Source organism: Falco peregrinus, chromosome 6 (genome assembly GCF_023634155.1).
Source record: "Falco peregrinus isolate bFalPer1 chromosome 6, bFalPer1.pri, whole genome shotgun sequence".
NCBI lineage: Eukaryota > Metazoa > Chordata > Aves > Falconiformes > Falconidae > Falco > Falco peregrinus.
The window spans coordinates 54,811,850-54,833,436 of NC_073726.1; the positions used below are offsets into that span (position 1 = coordinate 54,811,850).

The 21,587-nt window shown below is 36.4% G+C and overlaps 1 protein-coding gene across 1 annotated transcript in view; it reads right to left on the reverse strand.

Annotated features, from left to right (window-relative positions):
* Nucleotides 1–21,587, reverse strand: part of NUP205 (nucleoporin 205) — a 52,780-nt gene that overhangs the window by 362 nt on the left and 30,831 nt on the right. Inside the window, exons 22-42 of the mRNA XM_055807702.1 lie at nucleotides 20,464–20,588; nucleotides 19,402–19,516; nucleotides 18,222–18,371; nucleotides 17,100–17,174; nucleotides 16,237–16,394; nucleotides 15,232–15,312; nucleotides 14,217–14,408; nucleotides 12,312–12,582; nucleotides 11,771–11,869; nucleotides 10,409–10,557; nucleotides 9,526–9,717; nucleotides 9,196–9,317; nucleotides 7,901–8,039; nucleotides 7,560–7,686; nucleotides 6,509–6,585; nucleotides 4,829–4,957; nucleotides 4,189–4,315; nucleotides 3,325–3,491; nucleotides 2,806–2,929; nucleotides 1,785–1,913; nucleotides 1,235–1,308 (exon numbers count right to left, since the gene is read on the reverse strand). Of these exons, the coding sequence (XP_055663677.1) occupies nucleotides 1,235–1,308; nucleotides 1,785–1,913; nucleotides 2,806–2,929; nucleotides 3,325–3,491; nucleotides 4,189–4,315; nucleotides 4,829–4,957; nucleotides 6,509–6,585; nucleotides 7,560–7,686; nucleotides 7,901–8,039; nucleotides 9,196–9,317; nucleotides 9,526–9,717; nucleotides 10,409–10,557; nucleotides 11,771–11,869; nucleotides 12,312–12,582; nucleotides 14,217–14,408; nucleotides 15,232–15,312; nucleotides 16,237–16,394; nucleotides 17,100–17,174; nucleotides 18,222–18,371; nucleotides 19,402–19,516; nucleotides 20,464–20,588 (2,822 nt within the window). The remainder of the gene's footprint in view (nucleotides 1–1,234; nucleotides 1,309–1,784; nucleotides 1,914–2,805; nucleotides 2,930–3,324; nucleotides 3,492–4,188; nucleotides 4,316–4,828; nucleotides 4,958–6,508; nucleotides 6,586–7,559; nucleotides 7,687–7,900; nucleotides 8,040–9,195; nucleotides 9,318–9,525; nucleotides 9,718–10,408; nucleotides 10,558–11,770; nucleotides 11,870–12,311; nucleotides 12,583–14,216; nucleotides 14,409–15,231; nucleotides 15,313–16,236; nucleotides 16,395–17,099; nucleotides 17,175–18,221; nucleotides 18,372–19,401; nucleotides 19,517–20,463; nucleotides 20,589–21,587) is intronic.

Genomic DNA, 21,587 nt, shown 5'->3' on the forward strand with positions numbered 1-21,587 from the left:
AACAAGAGATTTGTTACAGTCATCAATAGAAAATCGCATTCTGGTATATCAACTTATCCATCATCAACTACCTGTTAACCCTTTCATTACAATTTATCCTCTAAACCGCTTTCAAAAGAATGTTTTTTCTGACTCCCCTAATAAGTACTACTTCCATTCTTCCCTTATGCTTTTCTCTCTAAATTATATAACGGATAGCTTTTCTATGGAGGTTTTTGGGTGACTGCATTTACACATTACCCAAATATTACCACCTTACAGCCTCTCTAGCCTTCTCTAAATTTAGGAATTAAATTTATAGTTTAGGAATTAAACAGCTTTATAAAATTCAGCTTCTTCTGTTACAGTCATACAAACACTTCTTTCAATTAAAATTTTCCTAGTCCCTTAAGGGCCGTTTAGGAACTAAGAGTCCACAACATTTTTTCATTAATACATATGTAAACAATCACTGAAAATATTAATTACATTCTAAGTATTTTAGCAAAATGTTACTGTATATTTTACTTTTGAACAAATGAAAAAAAGATACTTCATCACAAAACACACATACTACCTTTCTTATAATTCTAGATCTTATAAAGGTACTTGAGACTGAACAGGGCTTTGACAACAGGGTTTTTTCTGCACAAACAGCAGTGGAAATGTCAGTGGAATTTATTAATAAAACTGATCTTTTCTCCTGTCACCTCTGCATCAAATTTACACAAACTATTAAATCACTGTGTAAGCAGAAATCACTTTTTTGCTGGCATTCACATTTTATAGCTTACTCTGTTTCTGTTACCCTTTTTGATCTCATTTCTCTACAGCCTAGCTGCAGCTGACCTGTGGTAAACAGCTATAGGATCACAGAAAATTGGGAATCCTGCCCTCATATTGCAAGTCTTTGAAGGATCACTGATGTTTTCAGAGAGCTGTTACTTAAAAATACATACTGTTTGACTGGCTTACAAGAGAAAAAGAATGATTTTTTTTTATATAAGTTTAGTTCATTTTTCATTTAACTTTTTATATTAAGACTTTAAAATATGTGTGCAGCAGCACAACTGCTACGTGCTTCACAGCACTTTCCAAAAAATTTTGCAACATTTCACTAATCCTAAATTAAGTTATATCCTGTTGGTGTTACCACAGGTTATTCAATGATAGAAAAACTATAGTCAGACTGCTCTTGATAGCTGTATGGCAATCAAGCACATCCTGTACTATTCAGTAGACTGGCACCTCTCACCTGTTCTATATCATGTTGGCTCACTCGATTCAGTCCACTACTGAAATCCAAGTTAGGCTCCGAAGCAAAGGAATCTAGTGATAGAAAATGATAGTTAAAATTATGTTGGATGCTCCATGCTATCTTTTCCACATCAAGTTATACAATGAGTTTAAAACGCAGTGTTCCAAACTGGTCAGTAAATTTCTGCATTAGAAATAACACTGTTTTTTTGGCATAAATGATTTAGAGAAAATACCTTAAGAGCCATAAATAATTCTGATCACACAACATGGCACTTTAAGCAAAAAGCTCCTCCCCAGATCACTTCTCCCTCTTTGATTTCCTTCCATTCCCAATTTTTAATTAATTTTACTTTCCTTTGGAGGTTATGTCTATGATTCAACAATATTTGTATTGCCAATTCTCCAGCAGAAAATCCAAAGGTATGCCAAATCCAAAACAAAATCTCTTTTATTTAATATAAATGGCAAAAATGTTAATAGTAGCAAATCAGTTTTAAAGTTAACCATCAGAAGTTATTCAAAGGCACTTTGATGTCTGAGAATACCTCGCAGCCTTCCTTTTTTAAATGACATCCTGGAGGACAACAGAGGGTCTTGGGAGTCAGTGGGTGTGCAGTGCAGTAGATAGTGTTCCAGATGGCGCCAAAGAATGAAGAGGCATGTTTCTATAGTATCTGTAGACACGTCTAAGTGAAGGAATCTCACTTGGTTGTCTTTAGATTGTACGTTTACTGTATGAGCACATTTACATACTCTGAAATGGCTGAAGATGTTAGCTCACCTGTGTGTCGCCTCAGGCAGAAGCTTCTCACCCCCACTGCTATGGCCTGGTAATGGATCGCTTGGACTCTCCTTACCTGCTTCAGTGCAGTGCTGGCTAGGTTACTTGAATGACTGCTACTCACCCTGAAGGAGCTTTAAACCAGCACTCTGCACCAGAACAGAGTATGAATGCTCATGGGATTTGTAATGACAGCTCAGTTGCAGAGACAGTGGATTAAAGCAGAGGTTATAAAGCTGGGGATAGCAGTAACATCTTAAGTTACAACAGGTAGGTCTGCAAGAGCACATCTTTCCCAAAGTAGGTTTCAGAGGAAATTTTCATCTGCTGCAGACTATTTTATGCGTGACTAGTTATTTCCATGGAATTACTGGTGTTTATAACATAAGGTTTATGCAAGGTTCACTGTAAGACTGGAAAACCCAGTTGCTCTGATAGGCACCTCAAAATTATTTTTCAAGATATTTCTTCCACCACACTTGTACATATACAAATGTTTAGTGGATCTGGATACTGAAGAGTTGGGCTGTAGTAATAACTCCTCCATTATTATGTAGAAAGTCATAGCAGAGTCTCCATGATGAGAATTACCAACTTGAAAATGCTAACATTCTGACAATAGCAGAACAATACCCTCTAATAATTTAATTCTCAGTTCTTCAAATATCCTTTTTGCAAAAAGTGTTGTTTGAAATGGTCAGAAGTCTAGGTAAAGAGAACCTGTTCCTAATATTATGCTTTTCTGGAGCATCACCTTGAGACTCATTTTAATTTTAGAAGGATACAAGAACAGAGAGAAAGCAGCTTGGCTCGGTTGTTTATTAGCTTCACCAGGCGTCGCCTTGCCAAAACGTATTTTTGGGAAGTGGAGATTTTGTCAACCCCAGCTGGCATAACTGACTGACACAGCTGTGATAAGAAGAGGAAAAAGAATAAGACTGTAGCAAGTCACAGAGCATCAAAAGAAATAAGCAAATAAAATTACTTATCAATATCTAGAACTTCCTTCTCAGCTGCTATTTCTTCAAAACTGCGCTCTCTATTTTGAATTTGCATAACCTTGCTGACCAAAAAACGGAGAAATAAAATGTATCCCCAAGCAACTGTAATGAAAATCACAACTTTTACAAAGTTAATCCCAGTATCTTCCATCAAGTTTTAGGTCACTCATTTTATGGACCCCTCCATCAACAGTAGAGAGGAATATGCACAAGAACTGGAACTATTTACTCATCTAAGATGCTTTGGAGTCTCTGTTACAGCTATGTCTAAGTTACAAGCAATACAGTCAGAAGAACTATTACCTCTTTTATTTCATCTGGTGGGAGCTGTTCCACATTCTGCAGTTTGTTAACACTCTGACGATGGCTATCATAATAGCTGAAGAAATCACTAGTGCTCTGTTTCAGCAGGTATATGATAATGCCCAAGCCAGGCAAATGCCAGTATGGGACCACCGGTGCTTGTGTATCTAGAAAAGGTGATGAACAAGTTATAATAAATTTTAAAAACAAAACAAAAAAAAGAACAGGAAATCAATAAGGTATGCTCTCTGTCAATAAAGTAGTGAAAGACGTGAAAGAGCTGGCAAGTGTGCATTTTATGCTTCTGTGTCAGAAGTAATGCAAGTGAAAGTCTAGGCAAAAGTTCTGTGACTGCCGTACTAGAAGGTAGTCAGCATAGTACAGTACACACGAAATGTAACTAGACCAGAAGACTTACTATTTAAATATTTTAAATGCTTAGCTGCATAACAGCACACTGAACTCTTTCCATGTGGCATAATGAAGAGTTCCAGTCAGCATCTAAACAAGTCTTGCATGCCATAAATGAGGTTCTATGGAAAAAAAATATCCTCACCTTCCCCTGTCTTGTGCTCCTTATTTACCTACACATTTGTTTCTGACGTTTGCGATTCTGAGGCTGCCATGGGAAGTGAATTAAAAAAGATTTTTTGGTCACGTTTGTTTTAACTCAGATTAGTTTCCTGATTTGGCTCAGTTCAAGGCTGTGCAAGCATGTGTGCTAGAATTAGAAAATGGGCAGCTACAGTACTGGCACAAAGTGACTTAAAGTGTATGTGAAACTACAGCCTCTGGTTCATTATTTCCTCCTAGCCCAAATGTCACATCATTCAGTCTCATGAAATAGCAAGCCAAAAGTCTCACCCTGACGAGGCCCATCTCGGTTGGTTGATTCTGACAGGCTAGGAGTAAACAGACAAACAGCGTGCTGAAAACTGGGGGCGCTTTGCAACATAAGTGACTCACAGTATTCCATCACGTTTGCACAGATCTGCCAAAAAAAAAAATGTCAACATGTCAGTTACAATACCTACAGGCTTTGGAGCATTAAATTTTAAATGGATAAATGTCAATAAACAACATGTTTTGCTCCCTCTCTCTTCACCAGAATGTGATGATTCTCTTTTCTGATCAGGTATAGAGCCTCTTTTCTATTTCAGGTCTAGGACTTGCAACCTTGCCTCTTTCCCAAACCTGCTAGTTAAAATTTCTGGTCAATTTTAAGTCCCCCCTTCATTTTGAAAATTGCTGATCAATTTAAGGTTTCGAAGTTCACGGCATTTTTTTCCCCAAAATAATAATGGTTGCTAATGCAAATTTAAGTAACCACATTTTCAAGGTTTACTTTAAATAGAAATAAAATGTGGGATCCTATACCAAACTAAAAACAGTGTAGAGTGTTACCGCTAGCATATGGAAGTACAACAAAGCTAAACAAATCTGTGCAGCAGGAAGAATGTCACAACTTGAGACTGAAGGTTCTAGCAGCTTCTTGTGTCCTTACCTGTTGCATGGCCAACTCTATTTCATCCCTTCTGTTCACTCTGTCTCCCTCTGCATTATCATCTTGCAGTTTAAACTGACGTAGTCTGTCTGAACCACCAAACCGACTCAGAAGTCCTAAGCACTGGCGCTGCCGTAAGAAATGAACATTTTAATTAGTATCTCGACAAATGAAATGCACAATTCTTTTCACTTAAGTGATACCTATCCCTTAAAACACAATAGCAAGACAGCAATGCATATAAATTTCTGTTACAAAGTGCTAGAAGTTGTAAAAAACACAATATTTTAACCCAGATATAAAAACTAATGGCACCCTAAAACAGTTCCTTGAGAAATGAATGCAATTCAAAAGTGCATAACTTTATCTCACGTCTCTTCCAGACTATTATACTCACTAGCATCAATGACAGTTTAGGTTTACCCTTTCCCACTTAAAACAACTTTACCTATATAGACAAACTAACAAAATCTGAATATGAAGATAATAACCTCCATAAAAGTAGAGTGCAAAAACCAATTCAATAGTTTTATAAACAGAAGTAACAATCAATAAATGTGTTTTTAGTTTACATGTGGCTGTTAAGATCACCAAAGTGCCTCAGACTGTACGTCAATTTTGTGTGGAAAGGCAAAAAGACTTATCAAAGTTTAAAGATCTTTTTGTAATTACTTTTGGGGAAGAGTAGACCACTTAAATCCTTTTATTACTGGATGAAAATAACAGGACAAACTAGAGAGAAAAATGACAGAAAAAGCTGACTGATTCACACAGTTTTGGTCAGAACAGGTCAGTTTTCCAACTACCTAATTAAAACACCTTATAACAAAAACAACACAAAACAACCTTTCTGCTTTCCCATGGGAATTTCTTGCTGGCATGATGCAGCAGAATACCAAGTATCCCAGCATTACAGCATTCATTTACAGCTTGGTACTTTGCCAGGCTGGTGAGCCTTACAGTTCTGTCAAAGTGTACAGAGAACACTCCTCTTGCAACCAGAAATATTTGATAGGGCAGCCCCTTCTACGGGTAGTTTTCAATGAAATATTTCCTTATGAAAGTCCTTGTTCACATGGACCACAAAGCTTCAGAAACATTGATGGATGCTGAGCTGTAAAGAGGGTCTGCAGTGATAGCTGTTGAGCAAGACTTAGTTTATCTTGGCTTTCATTCTGATTTCTAAGTCAGGGTTATTTTTAAACAAGGAGGAAATAAATAAAACACTAGCATGTCTGATACTCCAGTTGTTGAGCTGGAGACATGCTTGTGGCAAAAGCGGTAACAGAGTATTTCTGCATTACTTGACCTGCTTTGCTGCTGACCTCAAATTCTTCTCCACATAAGGTAAATCCTAAGCTAGGGAGGGACACAAAGTCCCTGATGCAACCCTGATGTTACCAAACGTTATCTTTTCAACTGGGGGAGAGGGGCATGTGACACAAACAAAAAAAACCCAACCCAAAAGAAACAAACCACCAAAACCACATGCCACATAAACCACCGCACTCACACACAAACCACCTCCATCTCCCCCCCAAAAAACAAACTACCACATATTCTTCTTAATGGTGGAAAACATCCCTTTCATAACTGCTACTAGTCAGAGTAAAAAACCAAGAGGAAACCCATCTAACAACAAATCTAAAAGGACCAGTGTTAAATATACAACTTCACTACCTGAAATCGGCCTATATGTCCTTGTAGCTCCATCTGCGTCCCTTCATTAACATCCATGTCCAGCTCACTTAGCACTCCTGGTAAGAGATGCAGCCATTAAATTAACTGGGGTTTGTTTTCATGTTTTTAAAATAAACCAGATTTATGCAGTATGCACATTTAAATACAAGCACTGATTAGAAAAATTTCAGCCAAATGTAACAACTCAGATTTTGCACACTGTTGGAGGAAAACACTCAAATAGGAATGCAGCTACTAGGAGATGCATGACAGCATGTAGCTTACTGTTCTGCTAAGTAATTAAAAGGGGGGGGGGGGGGGCGGGGTGAGGAAGGGAGGTTAGCCTGTAAATTGCAGCTGTTGTGCAAAGCTCAGTATACTGTAAGCAAATAAATGTTTGGGTTCAACCTACAACTCCTTTCTATTGTAGGCAGACATCTCTCCTGAACAGCCAGCCATTAAATCAAAATAGAGAAGTTATTTTGAAATAGTAAGCAAGTTTTCTAGCATGCAGAAGTAATCGCTACATCCATCACAGTAATTATTAGTCCTCTGTGAAGATAAGTCACCCAAAAGAAGTGTCAGTATGCTAATCCACAGTGCTTCTCCACAGAAACTTCCTTTTTTAAATAAATAAAAATGGGTAAGACATTAACAAAGATACAGGTATGCAAATAATTGTCAGCCTTCATTTCCTTAGTCACAGAATCTGCTGAATGAATATTCTTTTTGAAGATACCACACGCACTTTGAACAATACTATGTGCAAGTCATCTCAAAGACAAAAAGTACTTACTGTCAGGTAGCTAAAAGAAAACGGGAAGTCAAATGCATATGGATAAGGGCACTGTGTCCACTGCAAATCTACCATACTTACTTCAAGAACAATTATTTGACATTTCTTTATTTTTCCCAGAGCTCTACATGTCAAGAAAATTCTGTACTGTAGTAGGTATACCCTTACATATCTTATCTTACTATTTCTTTATAGAAAACCAAGCCCGAGATTCATGCAGATGTAGCTACAAGACTTCAAAACTACAGTTCCTACCAGGCAAAGCTGCCTTGCTGATTATTCCTGTCAAGGAAGCCAGCTCCTGCAGAGATCCAACACTAACATCTTGACACCTCAAGATTGCCTGGATAGTATCTGAATGGGAAATTAGAAACTGCAAAACCTGTACCACAAAAAGAAAAGGGAAAATATGAACGACTAAAAATTTAGCAGTGAGCAGAGGAAAAAGCAATGCTTTTACTTCTGGAGAATCTTAAAGTGATCTCCCATACCAGTAAGGATAGTATTTTAGAAAAAGCTTACTCTCAGAGCAAAAGGACACATAATTTCTTTGAATGAGAAGTAGCAGTGCTACTCCAGCATGTTTTGGAACTTGCCTGTCCTGCTGCCTGCAGGTGTTGTGCCATGCTGGATGTGAGGATCACTTGGCACAGTTGAAGAGCGGGAAGAAGAATCTGGCGATAACGTTCCACTGGAGCAGGAATGAAGACTGGTGGATCTCTCATTCCATAGATTCTTAACAGGTTTAAAAAGGAAGAAAGATAAAGATAAGAAGATAAAAACAGTGCAAGAAAAGTGAAGCCGACTAGTGAGGCAGAGCCTCAACACACAATCACCCTCAAGAACATGGAAACATTCATATTTCAGTAATAGCTTTGTACTTGAACCGAGTTTTTATTGGAAAAGCAACACATTTATGATACACCTGCTGCAATTTACCTAGAAAGCTGCTGTGAGACATTTTCTCTAAGCAGAGAAAATTACTTCTTTGTACCATACCATATTAAATCAGATTACTTTGTTGCAGAAATATGACATGTTTCCTTTACTTACATATAAAACTAAATATTCCCAAATATTTTAAGAAGAGGTGTGCTTAATTCTAAAGCAGCTAATAAATATAATCCTCTACAAATGCCCTGTAGGTTTCATATAATCTTACAATTATATGATACATCTATTTGGCACTTTAAAACACAGTACTTGTTGAAGTCTTAAATTTTTCCAAAGTGTTTGAACCTGCAGTATGTCACCAAGAACTGTAAATTTAAAGCAAGGATCAAGGTTTGAAATCAGCTAGGGTGATTTCCCCTAATATGCAATTTCCTCCTCTGAGATCTCTTAGTCACCTCACAATGACTAATAACATGGCAACACATCAGGAAACTTGTCAAGCAATATATAACTGACTTTTTTTTTTAACCACATCATAAAGTATTTCTGAAACATTTGCTTCACTGCTCTCTCATTACTGCCTTATGGGGGAGGATGAACTCCACACTTTTTGTTCACCAACTGCAAAGCCCCCAAAAATAATTTTAAAGTGTAGGCTGGTTTTCAAACATTATAGTCTAAATTATTTAATAATAATAATAATCATCATCATCATCATCCTCCATAGACCATTCCTATCTAAAGTATCAAAGACATTTTCATATAGTCTAAAGTAACTGGGCATAGAAGTACAACTTCACACCCACTTATTTGGAATTTTCTCTCAATAAAAGGTAGTTTTAAACTGAACTGAGAGGTTAAAGAAACATACACACACACACACACACAGAGAATAAACCCACAAATTATTTACTCGAGACTTGTGGCTGTAAGAAGATACCATATGCTTCCAAGACTACGTTACAATTTCAAAATCATCTAGGGAACCAACACTTACCCCTGATGGTCTGTTTCAGGTCGCATGTCATATACTTGACACTGTGCCAGCCTCACAATCACTCCAGACCGCAACAGCTCCAATGCCCCTTGCTGACTTTTAGCTACTCTAGTGAGGAATGCCTAGAGAAGAGCAGAGAAGGGTAAGTATTGGGCATTCATGATGAAACTTACAACTATTATTTTCTCTTGATTTTAGCATAATTTCAAGTACTGTTATTTTAGTAAAATATCTCTGAGTACAATCAATGTGAAGTCTATTCAAACAACTTTTATTTAATAAAAAAAATCCCACCACCATGCCACAAAATAATTTCTGAAGTGCTATTACCATTTTGGACTCATAGGTGTACAGCGCTTTAAGTAAAGGGGGCTGAGGTGTGAGCAAGCTCTGAAGAGTCAGATCATCATCTGCTAGGCTATCCACAAGCACTTTCAGGTAACCACTATTGGACAGATACAACAGCCACTGCTGCTGCTTGTCTACTGAAATGATACGATCAAGCAAAGCCAATGCCAGCATCTGGGATAGGGGAAGAAAAAAATATTAAATCTATGAGATCAATGAGATTTTTAACAAATACATAGAAATATGAAAAGAAGTTGTTCGAAGCAACTGCTTAGCTTAAAAGCAGAATGCATTTCTGCACTACAATTGCAATTCTTTATATGAAGTCCTTTAAGATTTCCTGACTCTTTAGTATAGTATGAGCCAATTATCTTTATTATTCTTTAACAAAATACTGATATTGTTGACCAATAACTATGCTAAAATATTTTCATGAAGTATTACTACAAACACTATTACTATTTCAAACTAGTTTGCATTCTGACTAGATTCCTGTCTACTGAAGTTATTTCCAGAAGTTATTTCTTTCTGGTCACCAAACCGCCTCAGAGTAAGAAAATAAACCAGTAAGACTATGATTTAAAAATACTAACAAATAAATGCCACAGTAGTTCACACCTACAATTTTTTGCAGCAGTGCTTGCTAACTTCAATTTTAAACAATAGGACACACAACTTTTTTAAGAAAAAAATAATATGCATGTATGCCCCTGCTTTCAACAGCTTGAAGGATGAGGGGGAGGACAAAAACATGAAAGAGATTAACAAAAATGTTCTAGTTCTACCTCATGAAATTTCCCCTCTCTGCACAGCACTGAAATGCTCTTTAAAACAACAGTGATTGCAAAGGAGTAGATTTATTTACCCGGCCTATCTCATGACCATCACAAGCATCACGACAGACCACCTCCATGAGAGCTGCCCCATAAGTCTCAATAGTTGCCATGTTTTCCCGTTGCAGTTTACTAAACACATCTTCAGGAGCTGTCAGACGTTCCCACATTGTTTTTTGAGCTGTAAAAATGCAAATAAAACACAAAATGAAAAATGCAAAGATGGGCAGCTTAGCATTTAGCTTATCAACAGTACAGCCAAGGCTACATCCTTCAGGGCATTCTCTCTTCCTTGCAACTGAAATGCCCCAAACAATGGACTGAGGTTTTCAGTTGAAGCACAAATGTTTTCCTACAAATCCATTCTTTCCTGAGTATCACACACAAACCAGCCAGAACAAAAAAGGTATGTGCCTGTATACATACACCGCCCTTGTAGACAGTATGCTTAGAATAATTCTAAGATTCAGTACATGTAACATAGAAGATCTATTAGGCCTAAGAACTTTCACTGGGACCAAAACATTCAGTTTGAGGGAAGTAAACAAGGTGACTTAAGTGGGAAAGGGCTGAATCCAAAGCCAGATAATTATAAACTACAAAGGGGTTCTAACAAATTCATAGGTATGTTTTTTACTACTGTAGCTCAAAATGCTGACACATAGCAGTAGGGGTCTGCATGCACAGTTACTAGCCTCAAGTTTCTTTTTCAATCCTTATCCAAGCTCTAAGATTAAATAATTATTAGAAACACTGATGAATCAGGTATTTAAGCCATTATCAGAGAGAATGTGGTATTCACCATAAGCTCTCTTGGTTAAGCAGCAACTCTGGCTGGCTTATTTTTTTTGCTTATTTTTTTGGGGGTGGGAGTGATACTTTTTTGTTTGTTTGTTTGTTTTCCCCTTTGTAGTCTTCAGCTAAAGGAACAGAAAAATATGAAATAATCTTTGGGTTTATTGTGGTAGTTTTTTTAAACAGGATCACTGTGGTATGAACAATCATAGAGATGAGAGGGCAATATTTCTACAGTCGGACCTACCTGGGAACAGTTAGTTACAAGTAATCTCCAGTCCTTTGACAATTTTGTAGCTATGATGCATAGCTTTAAAATGGACACAAATGAAATACCTTCTTTAGTGCTGGAGGTCAGAAATTTGATGTCCTCATCCAGAACAATACATTTTGAATGCCTATGTAGCTAGGCAGGTCAGGACAGAGGATGATTTGCATCTTTTAGCATAAATAGCTAATTTCAGAGGCTCTTAGAGTAAGATGTTTTCTATCTACACAATTCTATTTCCAGAAGACAATTCAGCATGCAGAAACTGTACCACTCAGGGTTTAATAACAGGGGTTTTTTTGCTCTTCTCCATAATACAGTTGGACAATACCTGCTTCTAAAGTGTCTGGTTCATCTGGTCTCTGGGCAATCTGTAAATAGTAAAGCAATGATCCATAAAGGTGCGTCCTCACTCTCTGGAAGCCGCCACCTGTTAACAAGAAACATTCACATTTAAAACCAAACAGATGTGAATTCTGTAATGCCATCTTCCACTGGCACTTAATTTAACCTTCCTATGGCAGTCCTGGAAGAAATAAACGAAACAACTAGATTTCTTAAGTCAGAGTTCTACTGTTTGCATAAAAGTGTATTTATTAGTAAATTCAGCAAGTTTATGCTCCTCCCAAAAAGTGGCAATATGGAATTCCCTTCACAGTCATTTACATGTCTCTCTGCTGCTTGTTGTTCAGATAAAAGAAACAGTATGACTTTATTCTTGTTAGTAACATGACTTCAATGTATATTAATCATGTAAGCTCAACAAGACTGTAAAATAAAAATCTTCATTGCACTAACAAGAAGCAGCTCAGACCATCTTTTTACTCTTGGTGGTTGGAATTCCCACACACGCACTGCAAAGGACAACACACCTGTTTTCAAAATGAAATCCAGCAGCTTTTTTAAGATGATGTGGAGGGAGGAGTCACCAATAGAAGCAAAACCCGTGGATATGTTCTCAGAGCCAGGCGATGAGGTAAAAGAACCATCCAGCATCAAGACATATTGGGACTGTCCCGTCATAGGAAGTGCAAGTGGTTGTTTCTGCTCTGTTTTCACGGACTGGCTCAGGTGGGCAGTCAGGGTGAACACAGCCCCTGCCACCACTGGCATCAACTCCTGAGCTGCATCATCATCAAGGATCTTAACACAGAACGAAGCAATAAAAAAAAAAAGAAAAAAAAGGTAGAAAACTTGTCTGATTTCATGAGCCATTAAAGCAATTAATTTAGCCTCTCACAACTATTTAATTTATGTATGCATAAGGATTTCATTAACATGACACCATTTAAAACACATCAAAATCAGTAGCGTCAGAAACTTGTACAGAAAGATGAGTTGAAAACATTTTAATTGAGAAGAATATTAGCCTTCTAGTTTTTATTTACACAAATCACAGGCAGGATGATAATTAAATCTGGATGGGGAAAAGGGAAGAAATGTGCTGATGTGAATTGCTTATTAGTAAAATATCTAAACCTAAGTTAGGGAAGGAACAACTGACATTCTCTTGGCTTTACAGCTATTTAAGAAAACTATGACCATTAAAAACGTGAAGATACAATTTAAAAAACTCAAAGGGGTGAGCATCAAAGCAGCATTTAAGACAATGTGGAGAAACACTAACAAGAAGTTAGCACATACTCTTTAGTTCACCTCATCATTTAAAAGGTAAACCTGTTATCCTTATCACTGACACTCAAGGAGCTTTCCTTTCAAGCAATATAGTCATTCAGTATAGTAGTCCAATTATTTTCAAAAGAAAATAACAATAATTTTTTTTCTCACATTAACAAAAATCTTCACTGAAGTGTTACAGAAAATCACAGTCTGAATTTTTTTCTCTGTAGAGATTCCAGGAAAAAAAGAAATTCCTTTGGCTACTAAAGGCCCCCTCCCTTGTCTCCCTTTTTCTTCAGTTTTGTTCACATAAAAAACAAAACCAGCACTCTACTAAAAATAGGTTTTAGGTAACTCCTACAGAAAAAAATAATGGAAATAACAAAACCCCAAAAGGTTACTTTTTGCTTGAAAAATACCATATTTTCATAATATTTCTCAAAACACAACTTGTATAATCAGGAGAACTACAAACAGCCTAACTCTCACAATAAAGCAAAAAAAAAGTCCAATACCCTAAACAATATAAAGGTCATTCATTAATTTTTGTCTTTAAGTATGGCTGAGTCAGTAGTAACTGTCCAGTCTGTCTCAAAAATTATTACTATAACTCAGCAGTAAAATACCTAGACATTAAATATTTTAAGAGAAAGCAAACTCTCACATTTCCAAATGACCTTCCAATTGTAAAATCTTCAATTTATCTATGATGGAAGCTTCATTCAACTCTTTCATTTTTCAAAAGAGGCAGCAGTAGGATTTGCAGTGAGTCATCTAAAGACAATAAATTAGCAACTGCAATACTGTTTGCCTGCATCCTTTCAGTGAGTTCTTCTGTGTTCCTCATCAAAATGGGCTATTTCCTTTTCACATACCCTTTCCAGACTACCATCATACTGGATTATACCGAGATGTCTTTGAAATTTCCCAATATATGGTTTATAGCTCAACGGTAGCTATGCAAGTATAGAGTATCCCCTCTGTCCACAGCGCATCTGACTTCAGCATATTAGCAATCGGAAAAAAGAATACTAAAGACAGACAATTATTATTTTTTTTTATTACAATCAAGAATGCTACTTGAAAAGTAGTTTCTCTTTCACATAAAAAGATGTAACAACAAAGTTTGATAGGGTTGGTTACCAGTATAGAGTTACCTTGTCATGCACATCCTGCAATAGATCACGGATAATCAGTTGTCTGTCCTCAGCCTGTATGAGATCCTGGGGGCAGGCAGTGAGTATTATTTCCACCAATTGTCTCCATGACTCTAAAGCATGCTTCTTAGCATGGAGGCACTGCAGCAGCTTGTTCCGCTCCACGACATACTGCAGGATAGTGTTGATCTCCTGAACACCCACAACAAAAAATGTGAGTTATAATATACTAGAAGAAGTTAATGAAAAAGATTTCAAAATGACAATTTTATCTATTAGTAATAGTCTGGGGGCGGGGTGGGAAGTCTTCAGCTTATCAGAAACAAGCTGCTATTAATCATCTTAAAACAGGACAATCCATTTCTGAGCTGCTTTCCACAGAGCCTTTCCATCACGAATATCTCAAGTTTGTAGTAAAACTAAAAAAAAAAAATTAACCAAGTAAATTCTTTTCTAACATACTCTTTAAAATCAAAACAAAAACAACTATGAAAAGTTTATTTGTGCATTTTCTTCCCATTTTAGTTTGTCATTTCTTCTTCATCCTTCAAATTTCAAATCCATTTAGCCAATTTCAACTATATTTAAAAGATGGCAGAAACCTCCATAAATAATTAAGCTCCAAGTTCACTGAAACTACAGCTGTGTAGAAGAAAGGAGAAATAAATTGGCAACCCCTGTGAGAGAAAGGCAAGATAAATTTGGCTGCTGCACACTGTACTTGACGTCAGTACTTACTGCTTTCTGTAGCGTGGAGTGGGTGCAATTGTTATCAGTAATAGGGAGGGAAAAGGTTCAAGAAAAAAAAAAACAACAGATTTCAGGTCTGCTGTTTAGAGAACAGCAATTATCAAATTTTACTGTCTTGGTTTTGTTGGGTTTTTTTCCTTCAGGAATTACTAACTCAACAGTAAGACACAAATCCACAAGCTTTCATAATAAAGCTTACTGCCTGACAGTATATGAAATCCACCAAAAGCAACCACAAACGGTGGTTTACTTTTTCTGTACTTACCTCCATAAGTAAAGGTCTCTGGCCTATTGCTGCCATTCCTTGAAGGGCATTGACTTCTGCAACCAGAACTCTATGAAGGTACTGAAATTAAAAAATCAAAAAAGAAACTTTAATGATAAGGAAGATACATTTGTCCCTCCTAAAAATATTTGGGCATGGCTACATAATGACAGATGCAACTGAAGGACCAAGTTTCAAGTAAGTTTTACTCATTTTTGGGTTTCTCCCATACTTCATTCTCTAATGGCAGTATTTTTACCTGTCTGGTCTCTCTCCCCGATCACTGCACTTCTTTTTGCACTCACTCATTTCCTTCTAGTCCTAAGTTGTTCTGTCCTTTCATGAGCTCTTCTAACAACATCACTCTCCCTTTCCTCTTCAATCTCCACTATAGTCCTCTTGCACAGAAGGAAGGGTTTGTTTCCTCTCAAGCCTAAAATACATTTTACAGTACAGAACAGCTGGTTCCTAAAATGGAATAGCTGCACTCCTATCACCATTAAGATCACCTTTATGTTACATTCCACTCCTGCTCTGTCCCTTGTCTATCAGGCCACAAGTTTTTCAGGACTATTTATCATACACTTGTGAAGTACTCATCACAATGTGACACTATCTTAAAGCCTCTAAGAACTACTGCAGTACACAATGTACATAATTGTGTACACATATATAGTACTACATAGTTGTGTACTGGAGATCAATTAAATACATAAGGTAGATATCATATCTGCAGTATCACTTGTGTGTCCAAGATGGGGAAAACATTAAGATAGAAAATATTTACTGGGAGTGTCTTAAATGGTCTACTGCAAATGAGAAATCAGTGTGTGCAATACAGAAAAAAAATACCTGCATAAATCATGCACATACCTGAAACAGCTATACTTTTTATGTGAAAGCAAGTTTCAAGGTATCATTAATACACTGGTCATTATTATTATTATTATTATTACTAAGCTATAAAATACCACATGCAACTTGAGAATATAGAACACTGCATACCTTGACGTTGCAAACCACTTGTCCACGTGCATTCTTGTGTTCACAGTTAGCAATGACTTGCTCAATCTGAACCCGGTCAAAAAAATCCAGTTGTAAAGGCTCTGGAATGTCCTGACTGAAGTCAATTGAATCCAGGATACTTAAGATCTTCCTGCGTACTGGAAATGTAAATCAATTCAAACTGTATTCAGAAATATCAAGGGGAAAACAAAAATCACCCTGACAATAGGAGCCTAATTTACCTTTGTCAATCCAAATCTTAAATGTGTGACGTTTCAAAAGAAAACACTGGATCCTCAGAAACTGCTATCAATCTATATAAGGGGCTTAAAAAGATTTTCTAGAGCCTTAAATTCTTAACTTGTGTTACACTCTATTGTTCTCCTGTTACGTATGAATGTAATCCAATATTTACGAATACAAGATTCTAATTTTTTCTTCTAAATCAAAGCAGGCTGATTTTCTATGAGAACCATGCAGTCTTTTGTTGAAACTTAGAAACATTTTAAGGAATCTGAAGTTACTTACTTGGATTTTATATTCTTTGCCATGAAAATACATGTTCAGCCTTAGCAACTCTTTCTACTCTTAGCAGTAAATCTATAGACTGCCACCCCCCATTCTGCCCTTCCACAGATACTTAAACAGACTCTTCTCACTTCCTTTCCAGTTCAGTATTTTCCACTCACTCTAACCATCTACATCAACATCCCCCCCCAAACAAAATTGTTCCATGTACTGCTGCTGTTTATAAAGTCTATATTTTCTTTTTCAAAATGTCCTTTCTAGAGGTGGCCCTCCCCCCATTCAGGATGAGAAAAACATTACTGAGAAATAATCAAAAGCCATAATATAATGCTTACCTTTGCAAGCGGTGTCAAAGTGGAGAAACCCACTGACTGATCGACTTTCATCTTCCAATCCTCCCTCACCATCAGCTGAATGTAATGAAACATAATAAATAAACCAAAAAAAAAGAAAAAGAAGCCTAAGTGAAAAATACCACCTACTTTATTAATACTGAAAAAGACAGACAACACACACTGACAAACCTTTCACATCAAAGTCTTCTAATACAAATAAATATAGCCTTGACTGTTAATAAAATGTAAACAATACTTATCTCACAGAAGCTAGCCAATTATCAAATACAGATTAGACAGTACTAGAAATGCCTAAAAAGACACCCCGCCCTCCAGTATGCATAACACAGCTGGATGAACACTGTAAAATGAGTAGGGTATTTGGACATGCTTTCCCACACTCACATCTCCACAAGTATGAAAAGACAGTGTTCAAACCTACAAAAGTGAGCAAAAACACCATACTGCTGCAGCCCATTATGGTATCTTTCAGTTATTCTGTTTATTTTCTTCATGTAAAGAGTTTTATTGCCATCTGTTTCCATTTCTCTTGATTCACTTCTACTCTGTTATCTTGCCTTTTTATTTAACACTGCATTTTACATCACACTGGGATGAAATACCATTTTTGTGATATTATGTCAAAAGCCAAATGAACCTGTAGCTAACTATCTTCTGTGAGAGAGAGCTGAAAATGTGTGACACAGACAGAAGTTAAGACTGAGAAAACTCTGTCTAGAACTATCTATCAAGGAAGACCCTCCACCTTCTCTACACAGTAACAACTATAGATAGCATCCCAAAATAAATAACTTTATAATTTTAATTATTCTTTTTATATTCCCCTCTCTTACCCCATAAACAATGTTTATTTTTTATATCAGTGTATACATGAAGATGCTTAAAAAATGAAACACAGACAAATCAGCAACAACAAGAAGATGCCCTGACTTACTTAACTTTGGAGTCTACAACCACCATCACCTTTCTTCCTATCTCTCCAGTGGCAACTCCAGACCCAATACAACAAATGAACTGACTTAGAGAGGGAAGAATTCAAATAAAGTCTCTCATACTTTCATTTATTCCAGCTTGCTTACTCTCACAGTAAATTCCTCTTACCCAAGTATGGTTTCACAGGCATGTCATCAAGCAGCAGATGCAGCAGTCTCTGTGTGTGGGAGCGCTGGCGGTTCAGCGATGTCACTCGCATTTCTATAGCTGCAGTTTTCATCAGCCAAGACATTTGGTTCAGCATTGAAATCTCATGTTCTGGGTGGGGATAAGGAAACAATTATAAAATTGAACACAAATAGTATTACCTACGTCAAGGAAAGCATTTTTCACTTGAGAAAACTTTTAGAGGATGTCATTACTTATTATCTGCTCACCATTTGTTTACAAGACAAAAGGACTGAGAGATCTGACAAAAGCCATTAAATGGAACATGTGGCTATTGTGAAAACAAATCATACACATACATTAAATTAAGAGTATACACATACACAAAAAACTCTGTATACAACTGGTTCTAACAGTCATTGCGGAGAATGCAGTGCTTCATAAGCAAATAGGATCACTTTGAATTTCAGTGAAAATAATCACACATTTACCCAAAATTAACAATAACTTTAATTAAAGTTGATAAGTTTGAACATGGGTCTCCAAGAATCTTCATATTCTATATTCATCTAGTTTAGATTCTTAAGTTATATGAGTCATCTAAAGTGCTTTACCCATGCTGGATACATGTATTCAAATGCCAAGTTTACTTATCATTTAACAAAGGACTAGTGGTCAAGCATCTGATAAAGTGAATAAGTACATTTATTCAGTGTAAGACAGCTGAGAAATGTTGGGCTGAAACATTAAACATCTATTAACTTCCAATTAATGCCATCAGTACTTTATTCAGAGGAAGGGAAGATAGAAGTGGTTACAACTTCTATAACAGACTTCTATTCCCTCAGTTCTTCTTAGCATTCTCACTTTCCAAAAATTTTTTTTTTTTTTTCTTTAGCAGAGTCGAACAAAACTACAGTGATTATTGAAATAGATTAGGATTTGCTTCTGGAGACTTGATCCATTCCAAAACTAACACTCTTTTACAGAAGTTCAGCACTAAAAATTTGAACTTCCTAAATAGGAGAGTTCAACCTTTGCAGAATTAAAAGGTTAGCAGAAGCAGTAATTCAGTTTAAGAATGTTACCTATGCTTCTTCTGTGATTCCTAGGGAGTCAAAAGATGCATGAATTGCTTGAATTTTAAGCACGCACAATCTTATCTTAGCATAAAAATTACCTTTGATAGAAAACGGCAAATACTGCAGCTGAGTGAACAAGAAATCCTGACTGGTCCTCAGATACCTCATAGTTGGACCTGATGTGTCAGAGCATGCACACAACTGATAGATCACCTGATAATAAAAAACAGCAGATACCTACTTATGGAATTTATTTTAAAAACAAACCAATGGCCAAACCAAAAGACGCATAACACTGTTTCACCTCTATTTACAGTAAGTACATTTCGAATTACCTCTATTTACAGCAAGTTTTCCATCAGCTTATGCCAATGCTGAACATGTTATTTATAACAAATGTTGAATTATGACATTAAAGGACCATCAGCAGGTGGATGATTGCAACAGCTATTTGCCCACAATTTGATACTATATAAGCCTTTCTGTGTGTTCAGCTCACTTAAAAATTAGTGTCTATTTCAGACTCCAGGTTCACCAAGACCAGAAATGTGATGTATTTCCACACACACACACCCTCCTTCTACAGTATGGCTTCTTTCACTTTTAATAATGTTTAAAATATTTCCTAGATTCCACAGATTTTCAACATGATACAGATATGTAACCATATGATTATATGATTTAAGGCCAAACATCAGCTACCTTGCACATACATCTGATTCACCGGTCTTCCTCATCTCACCCCTTCAGACATACATACCTACATTTTCACTGCCACAGAATAAAGAAGATAATTTTATTGGATTATTTGTGATTATTTTTTAACTTACATGCTGGCAAATGGCAGTTTTAATTTTTTTTCAAAAAAAGGCATATGATCACAACAGATTCAAAGGCTCACCGAAAATATTTAGAACATTAGTTTTATAAATATATCCCTATTCCAAGTTCTGACATGAGTACAGACTCTTTATATTCTGTGTTGCTACAAGATAATACTTTTTCACTCAGAAGAAGGTAGTTCCATGTATATAAAAACCTGACAAATGCACGTTAAAAATGAAATTATTATTGAAATCATCAATCATCGGTATTCACCAACCAAGAAGTAGCTAATTTTACTTAGAGCATACTACGCCAACAGAAAATACATTGAATACCTGGTAACAGAGTTCTGCAAGATGAGGAGATTCCTGAACTGCTGTAGGTCCATTCCTTGTTTCGGTACCCTTCTCCAGTATGTTCAAAATAGCATGAAGGCAAGTCCGTGGGCAACCCAAGACACCTCAAAATAGAAAAATACTTTCTTACATTCTTGATCTTACTTACCTCCATAGCAAATACAGGCTAGTACACAGAATTACAGAAAATAAATTGTTCAGATACATTGTGCTGCACTATACTGCTCCACAGAGCTGCAGCAAAAATATCTGGTGAAGTTTTTTCTCTGTTAATTAAAATAAAAGAAGGAACTGTGTTTCAGAAAAAAATTAACGAAAACATGTATATTTAGTCTGTAGGCTTTTGAGATGCTGTAGGATAAATTATGCAGTCAAAACTTAAGAAATTTCTCTTCAGTTCTATTAAAAAAATACTCAATTGATTCTTTAATATTCTGCATGAACCAAATGAAAATTTGATTCTTGCTCTTAAAACTTTACCTGGATACTCATCTGACAATTTCAAAGAGAAGTTTTAAATTCCTGTGTTTATTTTACAATTACAGCCATTTTATGACTAATGCTCCTAAAGGCACTTGACACTGCAACCAAGGGAGATTTTAATTCTGAAGTTAAAATCTGTCTTTCTGCATACTTCCTTTAGCCAATTAATTCTTTAATCAAACCAGAAAGATGTACTGAAGCAGTAAAGGCATTGAAAACTGCATTTCTTACAGGGGAAATCACCTTCTCTGTTTGGACACATGGAATTTATGCTGTAGTAGGAAATTATTATCTCAAAGCAAACGGTTATAGTCATTATTTCTTCACATTATTAATGGGATAAATCACAAAGAGGTGTGCAAGGCTCTCTCATGGCTCTGAGACAAAGTCCCCTATCACTGACCTAACGCACAGAATTTCAAAATATTCAAGACACAGTCTGCTACTTTGCAGATGAAAAAAACAGGCTGGCATCTTTTTTTCATCATTCTGATCTATCAAATAACTTTAAGACTTCTTTTTTTTCCAAATAAAATTCAGGTCCTAACTACCTTCATTTAGAACTATAAAGGCACAGAAGGGCATCCAGGCGGGTTCTGAATGTCTCCAGAGAAGAAAAC